The following is a 21830-nucleotide window of genomic DNA, read 5'->3' on the forward strand; positions in this document are numbered from 1 at the left end:
CTCCAGCCTGTTCTCCAGTATGGGATGCTGGAACTGCAGGCCATGGCTTAATCCATTGTACCACAATGCCGTTCCCCGCAGGTGATTATTTTTCTGCATGCACCCTGCTGTGGTCAGCCTGTGGCTTCACCATTTGACCAAGCACTGCTTCCCACTCCGCCCCTCTGCCTGATGTCAGACTATGAACCTCTAAAGCCATGAGCCAAAATAAACCTTTTTTCATAAATAGCTTGCTTTAGGTATTTAGTTGTAGGAATAAAATTTGACCAATACAAAGACCCTGGCTGTTCTGACTGCCAGTTAAGCTCAGATAAAAGTCAGTAGACATTGAAATTGGGAGGGAGAAGGAAATTTTATTAAGTCCTTTCTGTGTAGTTTTAGATATAATCCTTACAGCAACACTATGAGAATTTTTTAAAAATATTTGTTTATTTATTTGAAAGACAGATTTACACAGAGAGGCAGAGAGAGAGGGAGAGGAAGAGGGAGAGGGGTCTTCCATCCGCTGGTTCATTCCCAAATGGCTGCAACAGTCAGAGCTGAGCTGAGCTGAAGCCAGGAGCCAAAAGCTTCTTCCAGGTCTCCCAAGTGGGTGCAGGGGCCTAATGACTTGGGCCATCTTCTACTGTTTTCCCAGGCCATAGCAGAGAGCTGGATTGGAAATGGAGCAGCCAGGACTCGAACCATCGCCCATATGGGATGCCGGCATTGCAGGCGGTGGCCCTACCTGCTTTGCCACAGTGCCGGCCCCTAGAATATTATTTTATTCTCCCAGTTTCAGATGAAATGGAGGTGCAAAGAGACCAAGTAACTAATTTAGCACACAGTGGGTCTTGGAACCAGATTTTTGAATCCAGGGGTCTGATTGCCACAGCTTGAGTCATTTATCCCATTTAACCCTATAACATTATATCTTGTCTGTGATCTTGTGGAGATAATATAGAGCATCCCCTTATCCCTCCATCCCCTCATCTACTTCTAATGTAGCACCAAAGCAATAGGGATGGCTAAGAAAGTAGAACTTTAACTGATGGCCTGGCCTTGTGGTGTGGCTGATAAAGCCCCTGCCTGTGACACTGGTGTCCCACATGGGCACCGGTACAAATCCTGGCTGCTCTGCTTCCACCTAGCTCCCTGCTAAGGCGCCTGGGAAAGCAGTGGAGATGGCCCAAAGTGCTTGGGCCTCTGCACTCACATGGGAGACCTGGAAGAAGTTCTGAGCTCCTGGCTTCGGATTGGCCCAACTCCAGCTGTCGTGGCCATCTGTGGTGTGAACCAGCAAATGGAGGCTCTCTCTCTGTCTCTGCCTCTCTCACTCTGTAATTCACATAAATAAATAAATCTTTTTAAAAAAAACACCTTACCTGAAATGTGTATTTGAGTCCAGTCTTACCAGATAACTACAAGAAAAAGAAGACAGCCAGGGCTATTTGGACTTAAAGAGGCCTGAGACTGTTAGCTTTAGAAAGGACTCCTGCCACTGGGTAGTGCTTGGGAACTTGGCTGGGGAACAGCTCTATATTGATAGCAACCTCACCTTGTTGTGCCTGGACTGTGTAAATGATGTGTTTTATGCTTCTGTGTGGCAGTTTTGGATTTTGGTGCATGCTAAGCATTGTATGCCTTTCTGGCCAGTTCCTAAATTCTGCCACGAAGTCCAGTCAGCTTTTCTGTAGACGTTTGTCATAGTTTTTTGTGAGAGGAGTTGGGTGTGTCTGGTGTGACTCTACCTGAAGACTCTAGGAAATGTGTGCCTGATTTCCTTCAAACTTCATCCCATGCACCTTTTTCCTTTGCTGATACTGTTTTGTATCCTGCCATTGCAATATGTCTTAGCTGAGGGTACAGCTGTTATACCAGTGTCATGAGTCCTTTTAGAGAATTATTTAACATGGGAGTGACCCTGGGGCTAATTCCGGATGGTGACACTTAAATCTCTGCTGTAATTTTGGCAGTGAATATGTTTGTGGGAAAGGTATATGAATGAACGTGTAGAGAATTTGAGGGCTCTGTAGCCCTGGGAGGTTAAGAACAACAAACAGACATGTCCTTCCTGATATGCAGAGAGAATACTGGCAGATTAACAGTGGTTTGTGTCCAGTCACTTTTGCAGATAGAACTTCATTCAGCAGCTGCCCTGTCAGTGCTGGCATGTTGGAGCAAGAGGCAGCAACCAAGGAGAGGTAGTCACTGAAGAGAGTCACCCTTTCAGGCTGAGCGAGCACTTCTGAGATTTTAGAATTTATCATTCGGAGCTGGCGTGTGGCGTAATGGTTGAAGCTGCCACCCGTGATGTCAGCATCCCATTTGGGCGCTGGTTCAAGTCCCGACTGCTGCAGTTCTGATCCAGCTCCCTGCTTACATACCTAGGAAAGCAGCAGAGGATAGCCCAAGTACTTGAGCCTCTGCATCTATCTGGGAGACCCAGAAGAAGCTCCTGGCTTCTGCCTAGCCCTGGTTGTTGGGACCACGTGGGCAGCGAACCCAGGGATGGAAGATTTCTCTCTCTTATCTCTTTCCCCCCACTTCCTACCCTCTGTGAAACTTTCAAAATAAATAATTTTTTAAAAAAATAATTTGTCATTCAGGAAGGGATTCTTGCCTAAGGAGATGACCTATTCCTGAGAAGATAGATAGCCCTTTTGGGAGAAAGAAGAAATAGTTAGATTAGTCGTATATCTGAACACTTAATAATGTCAGTTGAAGGTAGATAGATGGGGTGGATAAAGCCGCTGCATATAGTGCCAGCATCCCGTGTGGGCGCGGGGTGGAGTCCTGGCTACTTTACTTCCGATCTAGCTCTCTACTATGGTCTGGCAAGGCAATGAAAGATGGGCCAAGTCCTTGGACCCCTGCACCTGCGTGGGAGGCCCGAAAGAAGCTCCTGGCTTTGGGTCAGCGCAGCTCTGGCCATTGCAGCCAATTGGGGAATGAACCAGCGGATGGAAGACCTCTCTCTTTGTCTGCCTTTCTTTCTCTCTGTGTGTAATTCTTTCAAATAAATATTTTTTTTTAAAGGAGATAAAACATACCACTCTGTTCACCAGTCTGTCCTCACTTTCCTTCTGATCTTACAAAAATGTATATTTTTTCCTGTCCTGCGAGGTAGTAGAATACAAAAAGTCCTTTTTTAAAAAAAATTTATGTTCTTCTCTTTTTTTAAAATTTATTTATTTGAAAGAGAGTTAGAGAGAGAGAGAGAGAGAGAGAGGTTTTTCATCCGCTGGTTCACTCCCCAGATGGCTGCAGTGGCCAGAGCTGCGCTGATCTGAAGCCAGGAGCCAGGAGCTTCTCCATGGTCTCCCACCCGGTGCAGGGGCCCAAGGACTTGGGCCATCTTCACTGCTTTTCTAGGCCATAGCAGAGAGGTTGATTGGAAGAGGAGCAGTTGGGACTAGAACCGGCGTCCATATGGGATGCCGGTGCTGCAGGCCGGGGCTTTAACCTGCTGTGCCACAGCGCCAGACCCCAAAAAGTTCTTTTAAAAAGTAATTTTTCATATCTGATAAAATGTTTGATCAGTTTTACAGAATAGGATACCAAACTTAGGATGGCTTTGTAACCCAGTAACCTAGTCAAACAGGTCATGAATGACAAAGGCTGAATGCAAACAAAGATTGGTTTTCAAAGCCCATGCAGTTTTGTACACCATGGTGTTTTTGGATTTTGAATAATTAATATTCCAGATGATATTTGGTTAATAGTCTGTACTGTTTTTGGAGGTTTGTTTATTAACACAGAGTTAGAGATGGAATCTTCTCTTCCAGTTTTCTCCATCAATAAAGTCTATTTCTGCACTATGGTGCAGAGGGTCAAAGCCCCGGCCTGTGGCTTGGGCATCCCACATGAGCACCAGTTTGAGTCCCAGCTGCTCCACTTTTTTTTTTTTTTTTTTTTTTGATAGGCAGAGTGGATAGTGAGAGAGAGAGAGAGACAGAGAGAAAGGTCTTCCTTTTGCCCTTGGTTCACCCTCCAATGGCTGCTGCGGCCAGCACATCTTGCTGTCCGAAGCCAGGAGCCAGGTGCTTCTGGTCTCCCATGCGGGTGCAGGGCCCAAGCACTTGGGCCATCCTCCACTGCCTTCCCGGGCCATAGCAGAGAGCTGGCCTGGAAGAGGGGCAACCGGGATAGAATCCGGCACCCCAACCGGGACTGTTAAGCTACGGCGCCGGCCTGCTCCACTTCTGATCCAGCTCTCTGCTAATGATCTGGGAAAGCAGCAGAGAATGGCCCAAGTCCTTGGGCCCCTGCACCCATGTAGGAGATTTGGAAGAAACTCTTTGCTTTGGATCGGCACAGCTCTGACCATTGGGGCCATCTGGGGAGTGAACCAACGGATGGAAGACCCCTCTCTTTGTCTCTACCTCTCTCTGTAACTCTTTCAAAGGAATGAAATAAATCTTTTTTAAAAAAGTGTATTTCTGGTTTCACTAAGTTGAGGAGGAGGTTTGGATACTTCCTTTTTGTGATGATGCCTTGGAATTTCATCTGTTGTGATTTATTACTATTCACTCTGATTTCTTTTAAAAGTTTTTATTTATTTGAAAGAGAAAGCTCTCATTCGCCGGTCGGCTCCTCAAGTGCTCTCAGTGAGGCCAATCTGGTAGCTGGGAACTCAAACTCAGGTCTCCTATTTGGGTTGCACGAATCCAATCACTTGAGCCATAAACTGCTGCTTTCTGCTGTCTGCAGAATGCTGGAGTGAGGAGCCATAACAGGGTATCTAACCCAGGAACTCCTTGATAGGATTTGTCTGTATTTTAAACTGCTGTGCCAAATGCCTGTCTCTGATTTCTTAATTTCTTTTTATTTATTTTTTTTAAATATTCATTTATTTGAAAGAGTCACAAGAGAGGCAGAGAGAGAGAGAAAGAGAAAAAAAGGTCTTCCTTCTCCTCTTTCACTCCCCAGTTGGCTACAATGGCCAGAGCTGCACCCATCTGAAGCAAGGAGCCAGAAGCTTCTTCCAGGTCTCCCATGTGGGTGCGGGGGGCCCAAGGACTTGGGCCATCTTCCGCTGCTTTCCCAGCCCATAACAGAGCTGGATTGGAATTGGAGCAACTGGGACTCGAACTGGTGCCTGTATGCGATGCTGGCATTGCAGGTGGAGGCTTTACCCACTAGTGCCGGCCCCCACATAATCTTTTATAAGTGTGAGTTAGCTAGGCTGTGAGACTGCATATGATACTTTTATTTTTGTTTATGGAAAAACTTAAAGCAAAATCAGCATGAGTTTTTCTGTTCCTGGAAGTGTTCACACTGATCACTAGACCATCTGCTAGAAATTTTTATTGGTTCAAGGTCAGCCTTGGATTTTAATTTCAGCATTTAAGATTTTGTTAATATTAAATATAGTTCTAATGTTCTGAAAATTATGAGGTTTTTTCTTATAGGCTGTCTGTCTTTTTAGTAGTCATGGTATCTTTATAAACTAAAATAATGATACCTTATTCTTGAATTTCATACGCATGTTAAGTGTGACTCGAGGTAATGTTTTATTTCCAGAACCTTCATTACATGTTAATTTCAGTACCCGTTTCTTAGGTGTGTGGATTGTCTTTATATCATATTAATATTCTCATTGTAATGCTAGGTAAAACCAGTTTCCACCAGATTTTATATTGGAAGACTTTATTTGTGCTACTTTAGAATTCTTTTGCTTTTATTGATTCTGTGTATTTAATTATTCTTCAGCAGGGGAGAGCTTCAATAATTGATCTTTGAGTTATTGAAACTGACTGGCCTGTTGACTTACAAGAGAGCTAAACAGTCCACAGAGTAACTGCTGGACTTATGTAAATTTACTGTGTTTCTAAGGAGACTGTTGGCCCGGTGTTGTTTGCTCTCTTCTGCCCCATGATCTCTTCATTATTTGGCTTGTTAAAGCCTTCTTTGTATGCTGTTAATTTATTGACCTATAATATGGAATCTTTTTCCTCCCTCCTTTTAAATAATTTCCTTCTCCAGGTTGTCTACAATCATTCACATGCAATCAAGTTTTATTTTTTTGAAGTCTTCAGCCTACTTGATTGTCTTCCATTCTTCTCTTAAACCGTAATCCCTCAGAGCCATCACACCACCTCCTAGGAGAGAGAGTCTGTGTTTTTTTTTTTTTTTTTTTTTTAAGATTTATCTTTAGTTTATCTAGAGTTACAGGGGCTGGCGCCATGGCGCAGTAGGTTAAATCCTTCACCTGCGGCGTTGACATCTCATATGGGCGTCAGTTCTAGTCCCGGTTGCTCCACTTCCAACCCAGCTCTCTGCTATGGCCTGGGAGAGCAGCTGAAGATGGCCATGTCCTTGAGTCCCTGCATCCACGTGGGAGACCTGGAAGAAGCTTCTGGCTCCTGGCTTTGGATTGGCGCAATTCCGGCCGTTGCAGCCATTTGGGGAGTGAACTAACAGAAGGAAGACCTCTCTCTCTATCTCTCCCTCTCACCATGTGTAACTCTACCTCTCAAATAAAATAAATAAAATTAAAAAAAAAAAAAAGAGTTACAGACAGGTGGAGATAGAGCGGTGGAGATAGGATGGCTGTTTTAAATGTTTGGGCTTCTGCCACCACATGAGGCTTCTGGCTCCTGTCTTCGGCCTGGCCCAGCCCTGGCTGATGCGGCTGTCTAGGGAGAGAAATGAAAGATGGGAGTGGATGAAAGATAGGGAGTGGATGAAAGATTTTTCTCTCTCTGTCTCTCCCTCTCTTTGTAACTCTGATTTTCAGATAGATTAAAAAAAAAAAAAAACTGCCATCAGGTGCATGATGGGAGTAAGAATGTCAGCCATGGTAATTTTATTATAATAATTTTGCCATTTGTTGTAGATCATTGTGGGGATGCATTCAGCAGTCATGTTTGGTTATTTTTGGCTAGTACCAGTTCTGGATAGCAATTTCACATAATCTGCAGTTGTATAGTGCAAAGAGTGGGAGTTTTGCAGTAGAGTAGGATTGTAGGGATGGTCTGTAACCTCACTGAGTCCCTCCTTGTTAGCTACTTCTTGCCTATGTCAGACGCATGTCTTTCCCAGCTTCAGTGTATGGCTGCAATCATTGGATATTGTCAACCAGCAAAGCGCACTATAGCTTTGGTATTTACACTTTGAATATACAGGCCTAAGTGGTTGCTTGCAAGGCTGATCTCAGTTTCCAGTCCCCAGTTCCACTAGGCATTATGATTCATCTACCCAACATGAAATCATACTGTCTCTGCTGTGACCTCGGATTGTCTGTTGAGCCATGCCCCCCAGCAGGAAGATTTAACAAAAAAAGGGTCCTCTCAGGCAGGACATTCAGAGGGTTTAGAGACCTAATCTCATCACAGGAAAATCCTTAGATACAGGCAGATGAATGCTTTAGTCATTCTTACTCTCAAAAGTTAACCATAAAAGGGACTTTAATAAATTTCCATACAAGTTTATACAATGAGAGTATCAACTACAATGATTAGAAATGGAAAAGACATTGATACATATTTGAAGAGCTTTACATAAAATGTGAAAATGACTATGTTTTTAAGCACATTTTATCAACATTATCAGTTTATCTGAGAAGAAATTTTGTTTTTGTTAGGATAGTAAGGTGGTATTCTTAAAATTTTGAGAAGTTTATTGTGTTGAAAGAGTATCTGACCTTTAAATGTTTACAACCCCAATATTAATTATACTGAATTCGTGTAGTTGTTGGCATATATAGCTCTTGAACTGAGAATGAATCATTAATATTTACTTGCCAGTGTTTAATGAGACAGTATTAGAAATATTAACCTTCAGAGAGCACGAGAGAGTTACATGATCCACATTTTGTAAATAAGTAAACTGAGGCTTAAAGGGATAAAATAATTTTCAGTGATGTACTGTGCTAAGAAATTTGTGGCATCCGAATTCAAAGCTACATTTGATCTATTCTAGAAGACTATTTTTTACTGCCTTACTCTTTGGCTTCTAGTTCATTACAGTATCTGTTTATAGTAGTTCTCAACTGACTACCCACTTACATCCCAGCTCTGAGATTTTAGAAATCTGCAGGTGCTCATGCTTCAGCCTAGACCTACTGATTAAGAATCTTTTGGGATTGGACTTGGTACTTGGTATTTATTTGTAAACTGGCCATATGATTGTATTGTATAACAAAGAGAATCACTACATTGTGTCCGGTGCTATGCTGTAGGCTATGGAGGAACTAGTCTAGTATAAGGCATATTAATAGACTAAGAGGCAGCTAAATAAAGCTATTTTTAACAAAATTGTGATACTGATAGTTATACATGTAGGAAGAATATATTATGTGAACTCTATTAAAATCATATGCTCTTAAATTTTTTTTTAAGATTTATTTATTTGAAAGAGTCTCACACACACACAGAGCGAGAGAGAGAGAGAAAGAGAGAGGTGTCTTCCATCTGATGGTTCACTCCCCAGTTGGCCGCAACGGCTGGAGCTGCACCATTCTGAAGCCAGGAGCCAGGAGCTGCTTTGGGTCTCCCAAGCGGGTGCAGGGTCCCAAAGACTTGGGCCTCTTTTACTGCTTTCCCAAGCTATAGCAGAGAGCTGGATCCAAGTGGAGCAGCCGGGGATCTAACTGGCGCCCGAATGGGATCCCAGCGCTTCAGGCCAGGGTGTTAACCTGCTGCACCACAGTGCTGGCCCCATGCTCATACATATTAATGTTGAAAGATAGCATAGCACCAGACACAATATAATGACTTTGTCTTTGTTATACATTACAATCATATGGCCAGTTTACAAATAAATACCAAGTACCAAGTCCAATCCCAAAAGATTCTTAATCAGTAGGTCTAGGCTGAAGCATGAGCACCTGTAGATTTCTAAAATTCCAGAGCTGGGATATTAGTGGGTAGTCAGTTGAGAACTACTGTTAATGTTGAAAGATTAAATCAAACCTTTTAACCTTTGGGATAGAAAAATTTTCAAGGATGTGGTACCTATTTTGTTTGTGAGCAGTATATAGGACTTGCTATATATTTAAGGGATGGTGTTTGAGGTAGGAGAATAGCATTAAAAAAATCAGGGTAGGCCGGCGCCGTGGCTTAACAGGCTAATCCTCCGCCTTGCGGCACCGGCACACCGGGTTCTAGTCCCGGTTGGGGCGCCGGATTCTATCCCAGTTGCCCCTCTTCCAGGCCAGCTCTCTGCTATGGCCCGGGAAGGCAGTGGAGGATGGCCCAAGTCCTTGGGCCCTGCACCCGCAAGGGAGACCAGGAGAAGCACCTGGCTCCTGGCTTCGGATCAGCACGGTGCGCCGGCCGCAGTGGCCATTGGAGGGTGAACCAATGGCAAAAAGGAAGACCTTTCTCTCTGTCTCTCTCTCTCTCACTATCCACTCTGCCTGTCAAAAAAAAAAAAAAAAAAAAATCAGGGTAAATATGATGTATTTGGGAAAAATTACTTGGCAGGGGTGTTATTGTGAAGAGGAGGACTAGATTAGAAAGTGTTTAAACACTGTCACGATGCGGTTACATGTGACTCCGTAAGCAGCAGGGAATGCTTCTCAGTAATGATTGTTTGGAGATTTATTTGGTGGGAAACTGGGTAACAGAGTTTATTGAGTAAGCTAAAAATGGGGGGGTGGGGAGTGAGTAACTTCTTTTCCCAAATAGAAATTGAACTGGCTCATGTATATTATGAATATGGCAGCCAATTTTTGTATTTTTCTCTGGCAAGCCTTGCCTGGGGCCTTTGTTAGCAATTTAATGCCTTTTTTATTTGGCTTTCAGGTAATCTCAGGTACTTCCAAGAAAGTGCTTTCTGGCACATTTTTTATCTCTAGTTTTGGTTTAAAGACTTATTTCCTTGAAAGGTGGAGTGATAAAAAGGGAGAAAACTTCCTTCTGCTGGTTCATTCCCCAAAGGGCCACAATAGCTGTGGCTGTGTCAGGCCAAAGCCAGGAAACTGGTACTCCATCTGAGTTTCTCAGGTGTGTGGCTGGGGTCCAAGTCCACAGTTATCATTTGTTGCCTTCCCAGGTCCATTAGCTGGGAGCTGGATTGGAAGTAGAGAAGCTGAGACTTGAACTGGCATTCTGATATGGGATGTCAACATTATAAGCAGTGACTTAACCTGTTGTGTCACAACACTGGCCCCCTATTTCTAGTTTTTTGATATCAAAATTATTGAAAAAAAATTGGGTCCTCACAGAATATAAACTTCTTTGGATGGTGGAAAGATGTTTGTACTTTTTTTTTTTTGACTTTCTGTTTTCAAAAGATTTAATTAATTAATTTTATAGGGGAGGCAGAGAGAATGCACTCACAAACACTCCCATGTGCTGATTTACTCCCTAAATGTCTGCAAGGATGTCACATCCTTTGTGGACATTGATCAAAGCGTATCACAGAACTGCTCAATGTCAGAGAGCAAGGAGTTACCCTCCTTCCAAGGAGCTATTACCAGTCACATGGCTGTGAATGGGAATGAGTAGTTCTTTCTCAGAACAGAGAAGTAGTAGTAGTTAAAGTCTACAGTAGTAGATGAAAGGTCACCGCAAAACACACCAAACACAGAGTAAGGAAGATGGTTTATTTTCGGCTGGGGGAAACCTGACAGGCTGCCTCCTTGCGCCCCAGAGAAGAGCAGCTTGTACTTGGAGAACCGGTCTTCTATAGCTTTACAGAGGTAAGGAAGTGGGAGCAGCAAATCCCGTTAGGGTTCGGGTGGAGCTGACGCTTGTGATGGGGCCATTTGGTCACCTGACTTCTAGTCAGCCAGGCTGGGTTTAGGAAGAAAGTGCCATTTTATGAACAGTCGAGTCTACCACTTTGCGAGATGCTTGCTTAAGTTTCTTGGTCATTTTCTATTGCCTTGATTTTTCTTACTGATTCCTTGTGTTCGGTTTTGTTTTTCATTTGTTTTCTTAATAAATTGTGGGTATAAACCCTATACTCATTATAGTTATCACAAATATTTTCTCCCATCCTGTGACTTGCCTTTTTTTTTCCCCACTTTCTTAAAAATGTCTTGTTAAATAAAAATCTTAGTAGTGTCTACTTTGTCAGTATTTTAAATTTATAGTTCTTGTGTTTAAAAAATCATTCTCTACCCCAAGCTTATAAAGATACTTCTTTTAAAAAAGTTATATTTATTTATTTGAAAGGTAGAGTTACAAAGAGAAGCGGAGAGACAGAGAAATCTTCCATCTGCTGGTTCATCCCCAAAATAGCCACAATGGCTGGGTTTGTATTAGGCTGATGCCAGGAGCCAGGAGCTTCCTCCAGGTCTCCCATGTGGGTTCAGGGGCCCAGGGACATGGGCCATCTTCCGCTGCTTTCTTAGGTGCATTTAGCAGTGGGCTAGATTGGCAGTGGAGCAGCAGGAACTTGAACTGATGTCCCTATAGGATGCTAGCACTGCATGCAGGCTGAGGCTTAACCTGCTGTACCACAGACTGGTCCAAGATACTTTTTTTTTTTTTTTTTTTTTTTTTGGACAGGCAGAGTGGACAGAGAGAGAGAGAGACAGAGAGAAAGGTCTTCTTTTTTCCGTTGGTTCACCCTCCAATGGCCACTGTGGCCGGCGCACCACGCTGATCCGAAGCCAGGAGCCAGGTGCTTCTCCTGGTCTCCCATGCGGGTGCAGGGCCCAAGCACTTGGGCCATCCTCCACTGCCTTCCTGGGCCACAGCAGAGAGCTGGACTGGAAGAGGAGCAACCGGGACAGAATCTGGCTCCCCTGCCGGGACTAGAACCCTAGAACCTGCACCTGCATGGGAGACCAGGAGAAGCACCTGGCTCCTGGCTTCGGATCAGCACGATGCGCCGGCTGCAGCGGCCATTGGAGGGTGAACCAACGGCAAAAAGGAAGACCTTTTTCTCTGTCTCTCTCTCTCACTATCCACTCTGCCTGTCAAAAAAGAAAAAGAAAAAAAAAAAAAAGTTGACCAAGCTAAACACCATTTGAAGTAGATTTGTTCGTGATATTTTCCCCTCCTAAATGTAAACTTTTAAATCTTGCTACTGTGTCTTATGGTTACAGTGAAAAGGCTTGCCTAGCATTGACAGTTCAGATTTGGAATTAAGTCAAAACTATTACCTGAAAAAAGAATCATTTATTTATTTATTTACTTGTTAACCTTTATTTGAAAGGTAGATGAAAAGAGAGATTGAGAGAAAAAATATCTTCAGTGTGCTGTTTCACTTCTCAAATGCCCACAACAACTGGGGAGGGACCAGTTTGCAGTCAGTTTCCATGAACTCTATCTGGCTGTCCTTATTGGTGGAAGCACTTGAGCTATCATCTGCTGCCTCCCAAGATACATTAGCAGGAAGGTGGATCAGAAGCAGATCTCAGGTATAATGACATGGGATATAGGCTCCCACATCACAGTACTTGCTTCAGGAGTTAGTTATCTTAACAGTAGATATTTAAGAAATAGTACACACTGAAGATCATTTTTAGGATTAATGAATGACTACTGATTACAAAGAATTTGCCAATATAGAAATAAATTGTTGGGGCTGGCACTGTGGTGTAGCAGGTAAAGCCACCACTTGTGGTGCTAGCATCCCATATAGGTACTGGTTCAAGTCCTGGCTGCTCCACTTCCAATCCAGTTTCCTGCAAATGTGCCTGAGAAAGCAGCAGAGAGTGCCCTAAGTGCTTGGGCCCCTGCACCAACATGGGAGACCCAGAATTAGCTCCCGGCTTTGGATTGGCCCAGCTCCAGCCATTGTGGCCATCTGGGGAGTGAACCAGCAGATGAAAAATTTCTGTCTCCCTGTCGCTTCTCTCTGCAACTCTACCTTTCCAATAAATAAATAATTTTCTTTTAAAAAGTAGATTATATGTTTGTGTTTTACTTAAAAATATGTTGGGAATTGGGAGTTGTACAGTGGGTTAAATGGGTACCTGGGATGTGCACATCCCACAACAGAGTGCCAGTTCAGGTCCTGTCTCCGCCACTTCCAATCCATCTTCTTGCTAATGAATCCTGGGGCTCATGCCATCAATGTGAGAGACCAGGAAGGAGTTCCTGCTGCCTTTGACTGGCCCAGCCCCACCTATTGGAGTGAACTTGCAGAGGCATCTCTCCCCTCTCCTAGTCTCTCACAGGATCACTGTGCCTTTTGAGTAGATTAAAAAAATAAGTATTTTTTTTAAAAAGAAAATACTTAGTATTGAAGTCAGGATTCTTAGGGAAGGCCACATAAATTATCTGCATGTAAAAATATATTACGGAAACAATGTCAGTGTAATACTTTAATTACTTTTGGTATTTTGAACATGGAATTTTATGACTGCATTTGATCGTAAAGGATTGCCCCCACTTCTGTGATCTAGTTCTGTTTTTTTTTTTTCTTCTTTCTAACAATCATGTGGGTGTGTTGTGGTTTTTCCATACTAAACAGTTCCTATCCAGCTTTTAGATTTTGTGATTCTCAGGGATTTCCTCTTAAATGTCACCATAGTAAAATAAAGTAATATAAACTTTAACTATTTTTAATAATAAATATGAGTCATTATTTAAAACTTGTTTCATTAATTGAACATTGGTTTTATTTTTTAGCGGGGATCTGATGAGCTTCTTTCTTCTGGCATCATTAACAGACCTTTTACCATGAACAGTTCCACTCCTTCTACAGGTGTGTATGGTGAGTTTTAATTTTTTCCAAATATTTTTTATCCATGTCTTTCAAAGTTTTTAAATTTTTTTCTCATTTTGCTTATCTGATAAAGTTATGAAATGCTGCTGTTTATAACAAAATCTAGGATCTGGCATTGTGGTTACAACAGGTAAAGCTACTGCTCCTGAAACCAACATCCTCTGTGGGCACAGGTTCTTTTCCTGGCTTTTCCACTTCCACTACAGCTCCCTGCTCATGGCCTGGGAAAGGCATTGAAAGATGGCCCAAGTGATTTGGCCTCTGTTACCCTTTGGGAGACCTGGGTGAGCTGCCGGCTTTGGCCTGGACCAGCTCTGGCTGTTGTGGACATCAAGGGGGTGAACCAGTAGATGGAATATATCTCTCTCTGTCTCTCCCTTTCTCTCTGTAACCCTGACTTTCAAATAAATAAATAAATCTTTAAAAAGAAAGAAAGAAAAAAAAAAAGATGTGATTGTATAGTACTCTGTCCACAGGGATGGGACTGCCAAGGTAGTCTCAGGCAGGACTCAAATCTATAGCAGGCTAATTTGTTTTAAGATTTTTATTTATTTATTTGAGAGGCAGAGTTACAGATGAGAGAGGGATGGAGGGAGATGGGGAGGGGGAAAGAGAGAATTTTCCATCTACTAGTTCACTTCCCAAATGGCTGCAGTGGCCGGAGCTGGGCCAATCCAAAGCTAGGAGCCAGGAGCTTGTTCCTTGTTTCCACATGAGTGTACTGGCCCTAGCACTTGGGCCGTCTTCCACTGTCTTCCCAGACCAATAGTAGAAAAAGTGAGTTGAAAGTGAAGCAGCCCTGACTAGAACCAGTGCCTGTATGGGATGTTGGTGCTGCAGGCAGAGGCTTAACCACCTACTAGGCCACAGCACGGGCCCCCAGGCTAATTTTTTCAAAGGAATTTATTAATATGTTAGATCTCAGGGTCACAGCAAATAAAAGATAATTACAACATAATTCTCATGTTGATGTGATATTAATACAAAGAGAACAGATTCAGTGTAGTTCATAGATAGGATTCTAAGACTATAACACTTCCCTCCTTCCTTCCTTTTGTTTCTCTCCTCTAAAAGTTTATTCTAACACATAAAAAGTAAATAGAATCTAGTTTGCTGGAAATTTATGCAAGGGCTATAAACCATAATCAAATGAAAAGACATCCATTTCACTCACATACAATAAATTTTAAAGTAATCACAGGTTTTTAAAACTATAGTAGTATATCCCCCACTTTTTTTTTTTTTTAAAGATTTATTTGAGGGGCCGGCATGTGGCTCACTAGGCTAATCCTCCGCCTTGCGGCGCCAGCACACCGGGTTCTAGTCCCGGTTGGGGTGCCGGGTTCTGTCCCGGTTGCTCCTCTTCCAGTCCAGCTCTCTGCTGTCGCCCGAGAGTGCAGTGGAGGATGGCCCAGGTCCTTGGGCTCCTGCACCCGCATGGGAGACCAGGTTGGAAGCACCTGGCCTCTGGCTTTGGATTGGTGTAGCTCCAGCTGTAGCGGCCATTTGGGGAGTGAACCAACAGAAGGAAGATCTTTCTCTCTGTCTGTCTCTCTCACTGTCTAACTCTGTCAAATAAATAAATAATAAAAAAGAAGGTAATTCTATCTAATATCGGGAATGACCCCCTAAAAAATTAAAAAGATTTATTTGAAAGAGTTACAGAGAGAGAGGTCTTCCATCCACTTGTTCACTCCACAAATGGCTGCAACTGCTGGAGTTGAGCCGATTTGAAACCAGTAGCTAGGAGCTTTTAATGGGTCTCCCAAGTTGGTGCAGGGACCCAAGTACTTGACCCATCCTCCACTGCTTTCCTCAGGTGCATTAGCAGGGAGCTGGATAGGAAGTGGAATAGTGGAGACTCAAGTCATTGCCTTAGGTGGAGGCTTAGCTTACTATGTCACAGTGCTGGGCCCTGTGTATCATTCTTAACCATTGGTTGACAAAGATAAAACCAAATTTAACAAAAGCATTTTTGCAGCAATACTGATATACATAGATATTTCTTTTTTTGTTTTCTTTTAAAATTATTTTTCTTTTTAAATTTTAGCTCCCACATATAAGGGAGAACATGTACTATTTATCTTTCTGTGTCTGGCTCACTTCATGCTACATGTTGTCCTCCAGTGATATCTATATTGATGCACATGATAGAATTTCATTCTTTTTTACAGCTGGATAATATTCCGTGTGTGTGTGTGTGTGTGTATATACTGCATTTTTTTAATTCATTCATTTGATGCTGCGTACCTCGGTCGATTACATCTTTTGTCTATTGTGAACAGTGCTGCTATAAACATGGGGGTGCAGATATCTCTTTTATACAGTGAGTTCATGTCTTTTGGGCATATACCCACTAGTGGAACTGCTGGATCATAATGCAAGTCTATTTCTAGTTTTTAAAGAAATGTTCATTATTCCACAGTAGCTGCACTAATTTACATTCCCACCAACAGTGTATAAAAGTTCCCCTTTATTCACATTCTTGCCAACATTTGTTACTCTCTTTTTGGAGTTTAGACATTCTGACAGGGGTGAGATACTATCTTAGTGGGCTAATTCTTAAGTTGATAATGTTGTATGGCTTGCAGGTGTTGTCAGAAATACCCAAATGGCCCTTGGCAGTAAAAAGATGCCCCACCTTGGATGAAAACTCTGGTCACAACTCCTCAAGTTTTAAACATTCATTTGAGTCTAGTTCCGTGATTCCCTTTTTTTAAAAATAAATTTTTAATTTAAATTTCTGATTAGTTTTTAAGAGGTTCAGTGTGATTTGTAGACACAAATCTTTTTTTCCCCCAAAGAATATCTATTAGAGAGAGAGACAGAGACAGACAGAGAGATCATTCATGCATTAGTTCATTCCACAGATGGACACATGGCTAGGGCTGGCCCAGGCAAAAGACAAGAACCAAAAGCTTCTCCAGGTCTCCCACATGCAGGGACCCAAGCACCTGGGCCATCTTCTGCTGCTTTCTCAAGAGCTTTAGTAGGGAGCTGCATCAGAAATGGAGCTGCCACTGGCATCACAGGTGGGATGGTGGGATGGTGGCGTTGCAGATGGCCGCTTTACCCGCTATGCCACAATGCTGGGGCCCCTGTAGATAGAATTCTAAACACAAAATGGTACTCCCTCTCTCTTTTCCCTCCTGCCCTCTTTCCTTCCGTCTGCCTTCCTGCCTGCCTTCCTTCCTTCCTTGATTTATTTATTTATTTGAGAGGTAGAGTTACAGAGAGAGAAAGAGACACAGAGAAAGGTCTTCCATTCGCTGGTTTACTCCCTGAATGGCTGCAATGGCCGGAGCTGGGTGATCCGAAGCCAGAAGTCAGCTTCTTCTGGGTCTCCCACGCAGGTGCAGGGGCCCAAGCCTGTCTCTGTCTCTGTCTCTGACTCTGCCTCTCTGTAGCTCTGCCTATCAAATAAGTAAATAAATCTTTTTAAAAGGGGGGGGGAGGTCTTCCATCTCCTGGTTCACTCCCCAACTGGCCACAATGGCCTGAGCTGCGCCAATCCAAAGCCAGGAGCGTCTTCTGGGTCTCCCACGCGGTACAGGGGCCCAAGGACTTGGGCCATTTTCTACTGCTTTCCCAGGCCATAGCAGAGAGCTGAATAGGAAGTAGAGCAGGACTCTAACCAGTGTCCATGTGAGATTCTGGCACTGCAGGCAGCACTTTTCCCCGCTATGCCACAGTGCCAGTCCCAGGAAGACCGCTCTATCTCTCTGCCTCTTCTTCTCTCTCTGTGCAACTCTGACTTTCAAGTAAATAAATAAATCTTTAAAAAAATTATATTACAGCAAAAGGGCTTAATTCATCAAATAAGTTTAACAAGTAAAAAAGCAAAAAGACCCTAGTTTAGTGAGAAAATAGACCAGGCTAGGAACAATAAGTGGAAAAATGACCATTTCACTCACTCAGTAAATTTTTAAAAGTAATCACAGATTATTAAAATTATAGCAGTATATAACATTCCTAACCATTGGTTTGACAAAGTTATAAGACAAAGTTTTACAGAACTGTATTTGCAGCAATATCAGTACACATAGAAATTTCATTCTTTTCTGTTTGTTTTTAAAATTTTAGCTCCCACATATAAGGGAGAACATGCAGTATTTTCTTTCTGGGTCTAGCTTATTTCACTCAACATGATTGTCCTCTGAAAAATTTTGTCCATTTTGTTGCAAATGGTAGAATTTCATTCTTTTTTGTATATAACTGAAAAATATTCTGTTGTGTATCTAGACCACATTTTCTTTATCCATTCATATGATGATGGATACATTGGTTGTTTCCAAATTTTGGCTAATGTGAACAGTGCCTCTGTAAACCTGGTGGTGCAGATATCTCTTTGATACATTGTGTTCAAGTCTTTTGGGTACAATGACCACTTTTGATTGATGTTCTTAGTGTTGCAAAAATGTCTATAAAACTATTATCTACTAGTGAGTGGGTGACCCAATTCTATTGAGTAAAAGAGCTGTGGCGTAGCAGGTAAGGCTGCCACCTGAAGTGCCAGCATCCCATATGGGCTCCAGTTTGAGTGCCGACTGCTCCACTTCTGATCCAGTTCTCCGTTATGGCTTGGGAAAGTGATAGAAAATGGCCCAGGTCCTTGGGCCCCTGCACCCGCATAGGAGATGCTGAAGAAGCTCCTCGCTTAAAATCAGCACAGCTCCAGCTGTTGTGGCCATTTGGGAAGTGAAACAGTGGACGGAAGACCGCTGTCTCCCTACCTCTCTTCTCTTTCTGTGTAACTTTGACTTTCAAATAAATAGATAAAACGTGTTGTGATGTTAAACTTGGCACAGGCATATTAAAAATCCGGCCTGATGGGGCCAGCGCCATGGCATAGTGGGTAAAGCCGCCACCTGCAGTGCCATATACCATATGGGTGCCTGTTTGAGTCGTGGCTGTTCCACTTTGATCCAGCTCTCTGCTATGGCCTGGGAAAGCAGTAGAAGATGGCTCAAGTCCTTTTTCCTCTGCACCTATGTGGTAGACCTGGAAGAAGCTCCCGGCTCCTGGCTTTAGATTGGTGCAGCTCTGCTATTGGGGCCAACTGGGGAGTGAACCAGCAGATAGAAGACCCCCCCCCCCCAATCTCTCCCTCTCTCCCCCTCCCTCTCCTTCTCTTTCACTTTCTATGTAACTCTTATTTTCAAATAGGTAATTAAATCTTTAAAAAAAATATGGCCTGCTTGGTTTTTCAAGATTGAAATATAACCCACATAAAGTATCACATGATTTAGAAATAAATGCTCTTGAAATTTAAGGACTATAAAAATGATTTGAAGGAATACAGTACTGGGAGATTAAGCAGTTAAGAGACTATTTCCATAATCCTAATAAGGGGTGGTAATTTTTATTGTGGCGGTAGTAACTATGATGGAGATAATTAGGAGAACCTGCAGAAGGTAAAATGGTAATAATTAGTGATTAACTCAGTGTTTGATTTCTAGTTTTTACTTATTTTTTTAAAAAGATTTATTTATTTGGAAGACAGAGTTACAGAGAGAGGTAGAGACAGAGAAGTCTTCCATCCACTGTTTCACTCCCTAGCTGGCTGCAACAGCTGGAGTTGCATCTACCCGAAGCTAGGAGCTTCTTCGGGTCTCCCACGTGGACTCAGGGGCCCAAGGACTTGGACTTCTACTGCTTTCCCAGGCCATAGCAGAGAGCTGGATAGGAAGTGGAGCAGCTGGGACTAGAACCAGCGCCCATATGGGATGCCAGCACTGCAGGCCAGGGCATTAGCCTGCTGTGCCACAGTGCCGGCCCCTGATTTCTAGTTTTTAAACTTCTGTTTGAGTAACTGGATAGATGAATATTGGTGTCATGCATCTCTACCAGAGAATAAGGAAGAGAGACAGCATAGCAGGTTTAGATTTGTATTTAATGAATTTGGTCTTCCTGAGAAACATTCACATGGAAACATTTAGGCAGTAGGTTCCTGGTCTCAACATCAATAAGAGACATGTGGTTACCAGTATCATACATAGATGACATCTGAACCTGTGGAAATCAGAGTAGCAGAGGTGAGGTTTTTTTCCTCCCATATGTTTTTGGAGTTATAGGAAATTAAGGGGTAAACTTGGTATTTGGGAGAGTGAAAAGCCTCTCTGTGAGAACTTTGTAAAGGAAGTGGACCAGGCAAAAAGGTGAAAAGAAAATTCATTGAAAAAATTAAGAATGCATGGGAACTGGTCATTCTAAAGGACTAAGTAGAAAGATTTTGTAGGCAGTGCAGCAGAAGAAAATGTGTTCATGTGAAAGTATACAAGGTAACATGGGCAGGAAATTAAAGCAGACTTTGCAAACTTGCTCACATCAGAATTACCGGCTTGTTAAAGCACGATTGCTGAGTCCACCCCCAGAATTTCTAATTTAGGATGTCTGGGGTAGGTCCCGAGAATTTGCATTTCCACAAGTTTCCATAATGCTGATGCTGCCATTTGAAGAATCTTACTTTGAGAATTGAAGGGTAGGTTGAAATCTGAAGTTCCTAAACCTGGTTATTTTACTGATGTGGCCCTTTCTTTTTTTTTTTTTTTTTTTTTCTTTTTTAAGATTTATTTGTTCTTTTTTTTTTTTTTTTTTTTTTTTTTTGACAGGCAGAGTGGACAGTGAGAGAGAGACAGAGAGGTCTTCCTTTTTGCCGTTGGTTCACCCTCCAATGGCCGCCTTGAAAAGCAGTGTTACTGAGAGAGGTAGAGGAGATGGGGTGGGAGAGAGAGAGAGAGAGTGAATATGAATCTAACATCTGCTGGTTCACTCTGCAAATGGCTCCAATAGCCAGGCCTGAACCAGGCCTGAGCCAGGAGCATTGTTCAGGTCTTCCAGATGGCTGGCAGGCACATTATCAGGGAGATGGATTGGAAGTGGGAGCAGCTGAGACACTTAAATGTGATGACAGAATCACAGGTGGAGGCTTTACCTGCCATGCTACAACACTGCTCCTCCAACCAGCATCTTAACCACTATACCATCTGCACTACATCATTTGGATAATTTCCTTAAATTTCTAAAAAAAAAAATTTTATTTCTTTGAGAGGCAGAGACACAGACAGAAAATTTCCATCCTCTGGTTCATTCTCCAAATGGTCTCAGCAGCCCTGGGCTGGGACCAAAGCTGGGAGTCGAGACCTAAATGCAGGTCTCCTGCGTGTGTACCAGAGAACCGGTTACCTATGCTTCATAGGAACTGCATTAGCAGAAAGCTGGAGTTGGAAGTGAAGCTGAGTGTTGAACCCAGGCACTCTGATATGGGACATGGGTATCCCAACCCACATCTTTACCATTAAAATGCCCGCCCTCAGATGGTTTCCTGATTCACTCATAACTTGCTCAGTTTTGTATGATTTTACTTTTTTTTTTTTTTTTTTTTTTTGACAGGCAGAGTGGACAGTGAGAGAGAGAGACAGAGAGAAAGGTCTTCCTTTGCCGTTGGTTCACCCTCCAATGGCTGCCGCGGCCGGCGCGCTACAGCCAGCACACCGCACTGATCCGATGGCAGGAGCCAGGTGCTTCTCCTGGTCTCCCATGGGGTGCAGGGCCCAAGCACTTGGGCCATCCTCCACTGCACTCCCTGGCCATAGCAGAGAGCTGGCCTAGAAGAGGGGCAACCGGGACAAAATCCGGCGCCCCAACCGGGACTAGAACCCGGTGTGCCAGCGCCGCAAGGCGGAGGATTAGCCTGTTGAGCCACGGCACCGGCTAATAATTTTACATTTTTTAAAGATTTATTTTATTTATTTGGAAGAGTTACACAGAGAGATCTTCCATCCACTGGTTCATTCCCCAGATGGCTGCAATGGTTAGGGCTGGGCAAGGCCAGAGCCAGGAGCCAGGAGCTTCTTCCAGGTCTCATTTATGTGTGGCATGGGCCTAAACACTTGGGTCATCTTCTGCTGCTTTTTCTAGGCCGTTAGCAGGGAGCTGGATCAGAAGTAGAGCAGCTGAGATATAAACCAGCACCCATGTTGGCTGTCAGTACCACAGGTGGCAGCATTACTCATTATGCCATGTGTAATTTGCTTTTGATCCCTCCTTTGCCCGTTTTACTTCAGGGCTTATATTTTCCATTTCTCTATGTTATATTTCTTTCATTTTAAAGCCTAACTATTTTTTTTTTCCGACTACTAGTATCTTGTTCTTTCCCGACTTTTATCTACTTATGTAATCATTTAAACAAACTGTTTCAAGTGTACTGTTTTTCT

General features: G+C 43.0%; 1 protein-coding gene across 4 annotated transcripts in view; it reads left to right on the plus strand.

Annotated features, from left to right (window-relative positions):
• Positions 1-21830, plus strand: part of PTBP3 (polypyrimidine tract binding protein 3) — a 110570-nt gene that overhangs the window by 21619 nt on the left and 67121 nt on the right. For 3 of the 4 annotated variants that reach the window (XM_062207749.1, XM_062207745.1, XM_062207748.1), the window contains one exon: positions 13518-13602. In XM_062207749.1, the coding sequence (XP_062063733.1) occupies positions 13569-13602 (34 nt within the window). In that variant the 5' untranslated portion in view covers positions 13518-13568. Of the gene's footprint in view, positions 1-13517; positions 13603-21830 lie in introns of those variants that run through there. The other variant, XM_062207747.1, reaches the window with a different exon arrangement.

Source organism: Lepus europaeus, chromosome 12, assembly GCF_033115175.1.
Source record: "Lepus europaeus isolate LE1 chromosome 12, mLepTim1.pri, whole genome shotgun sequence".
Lineage (NCBI taxonomy): Eukaryota > Metazoa > Chordata > Mammalia > Lagomorpha > Leporidae > Lepus > Lepus europaeus.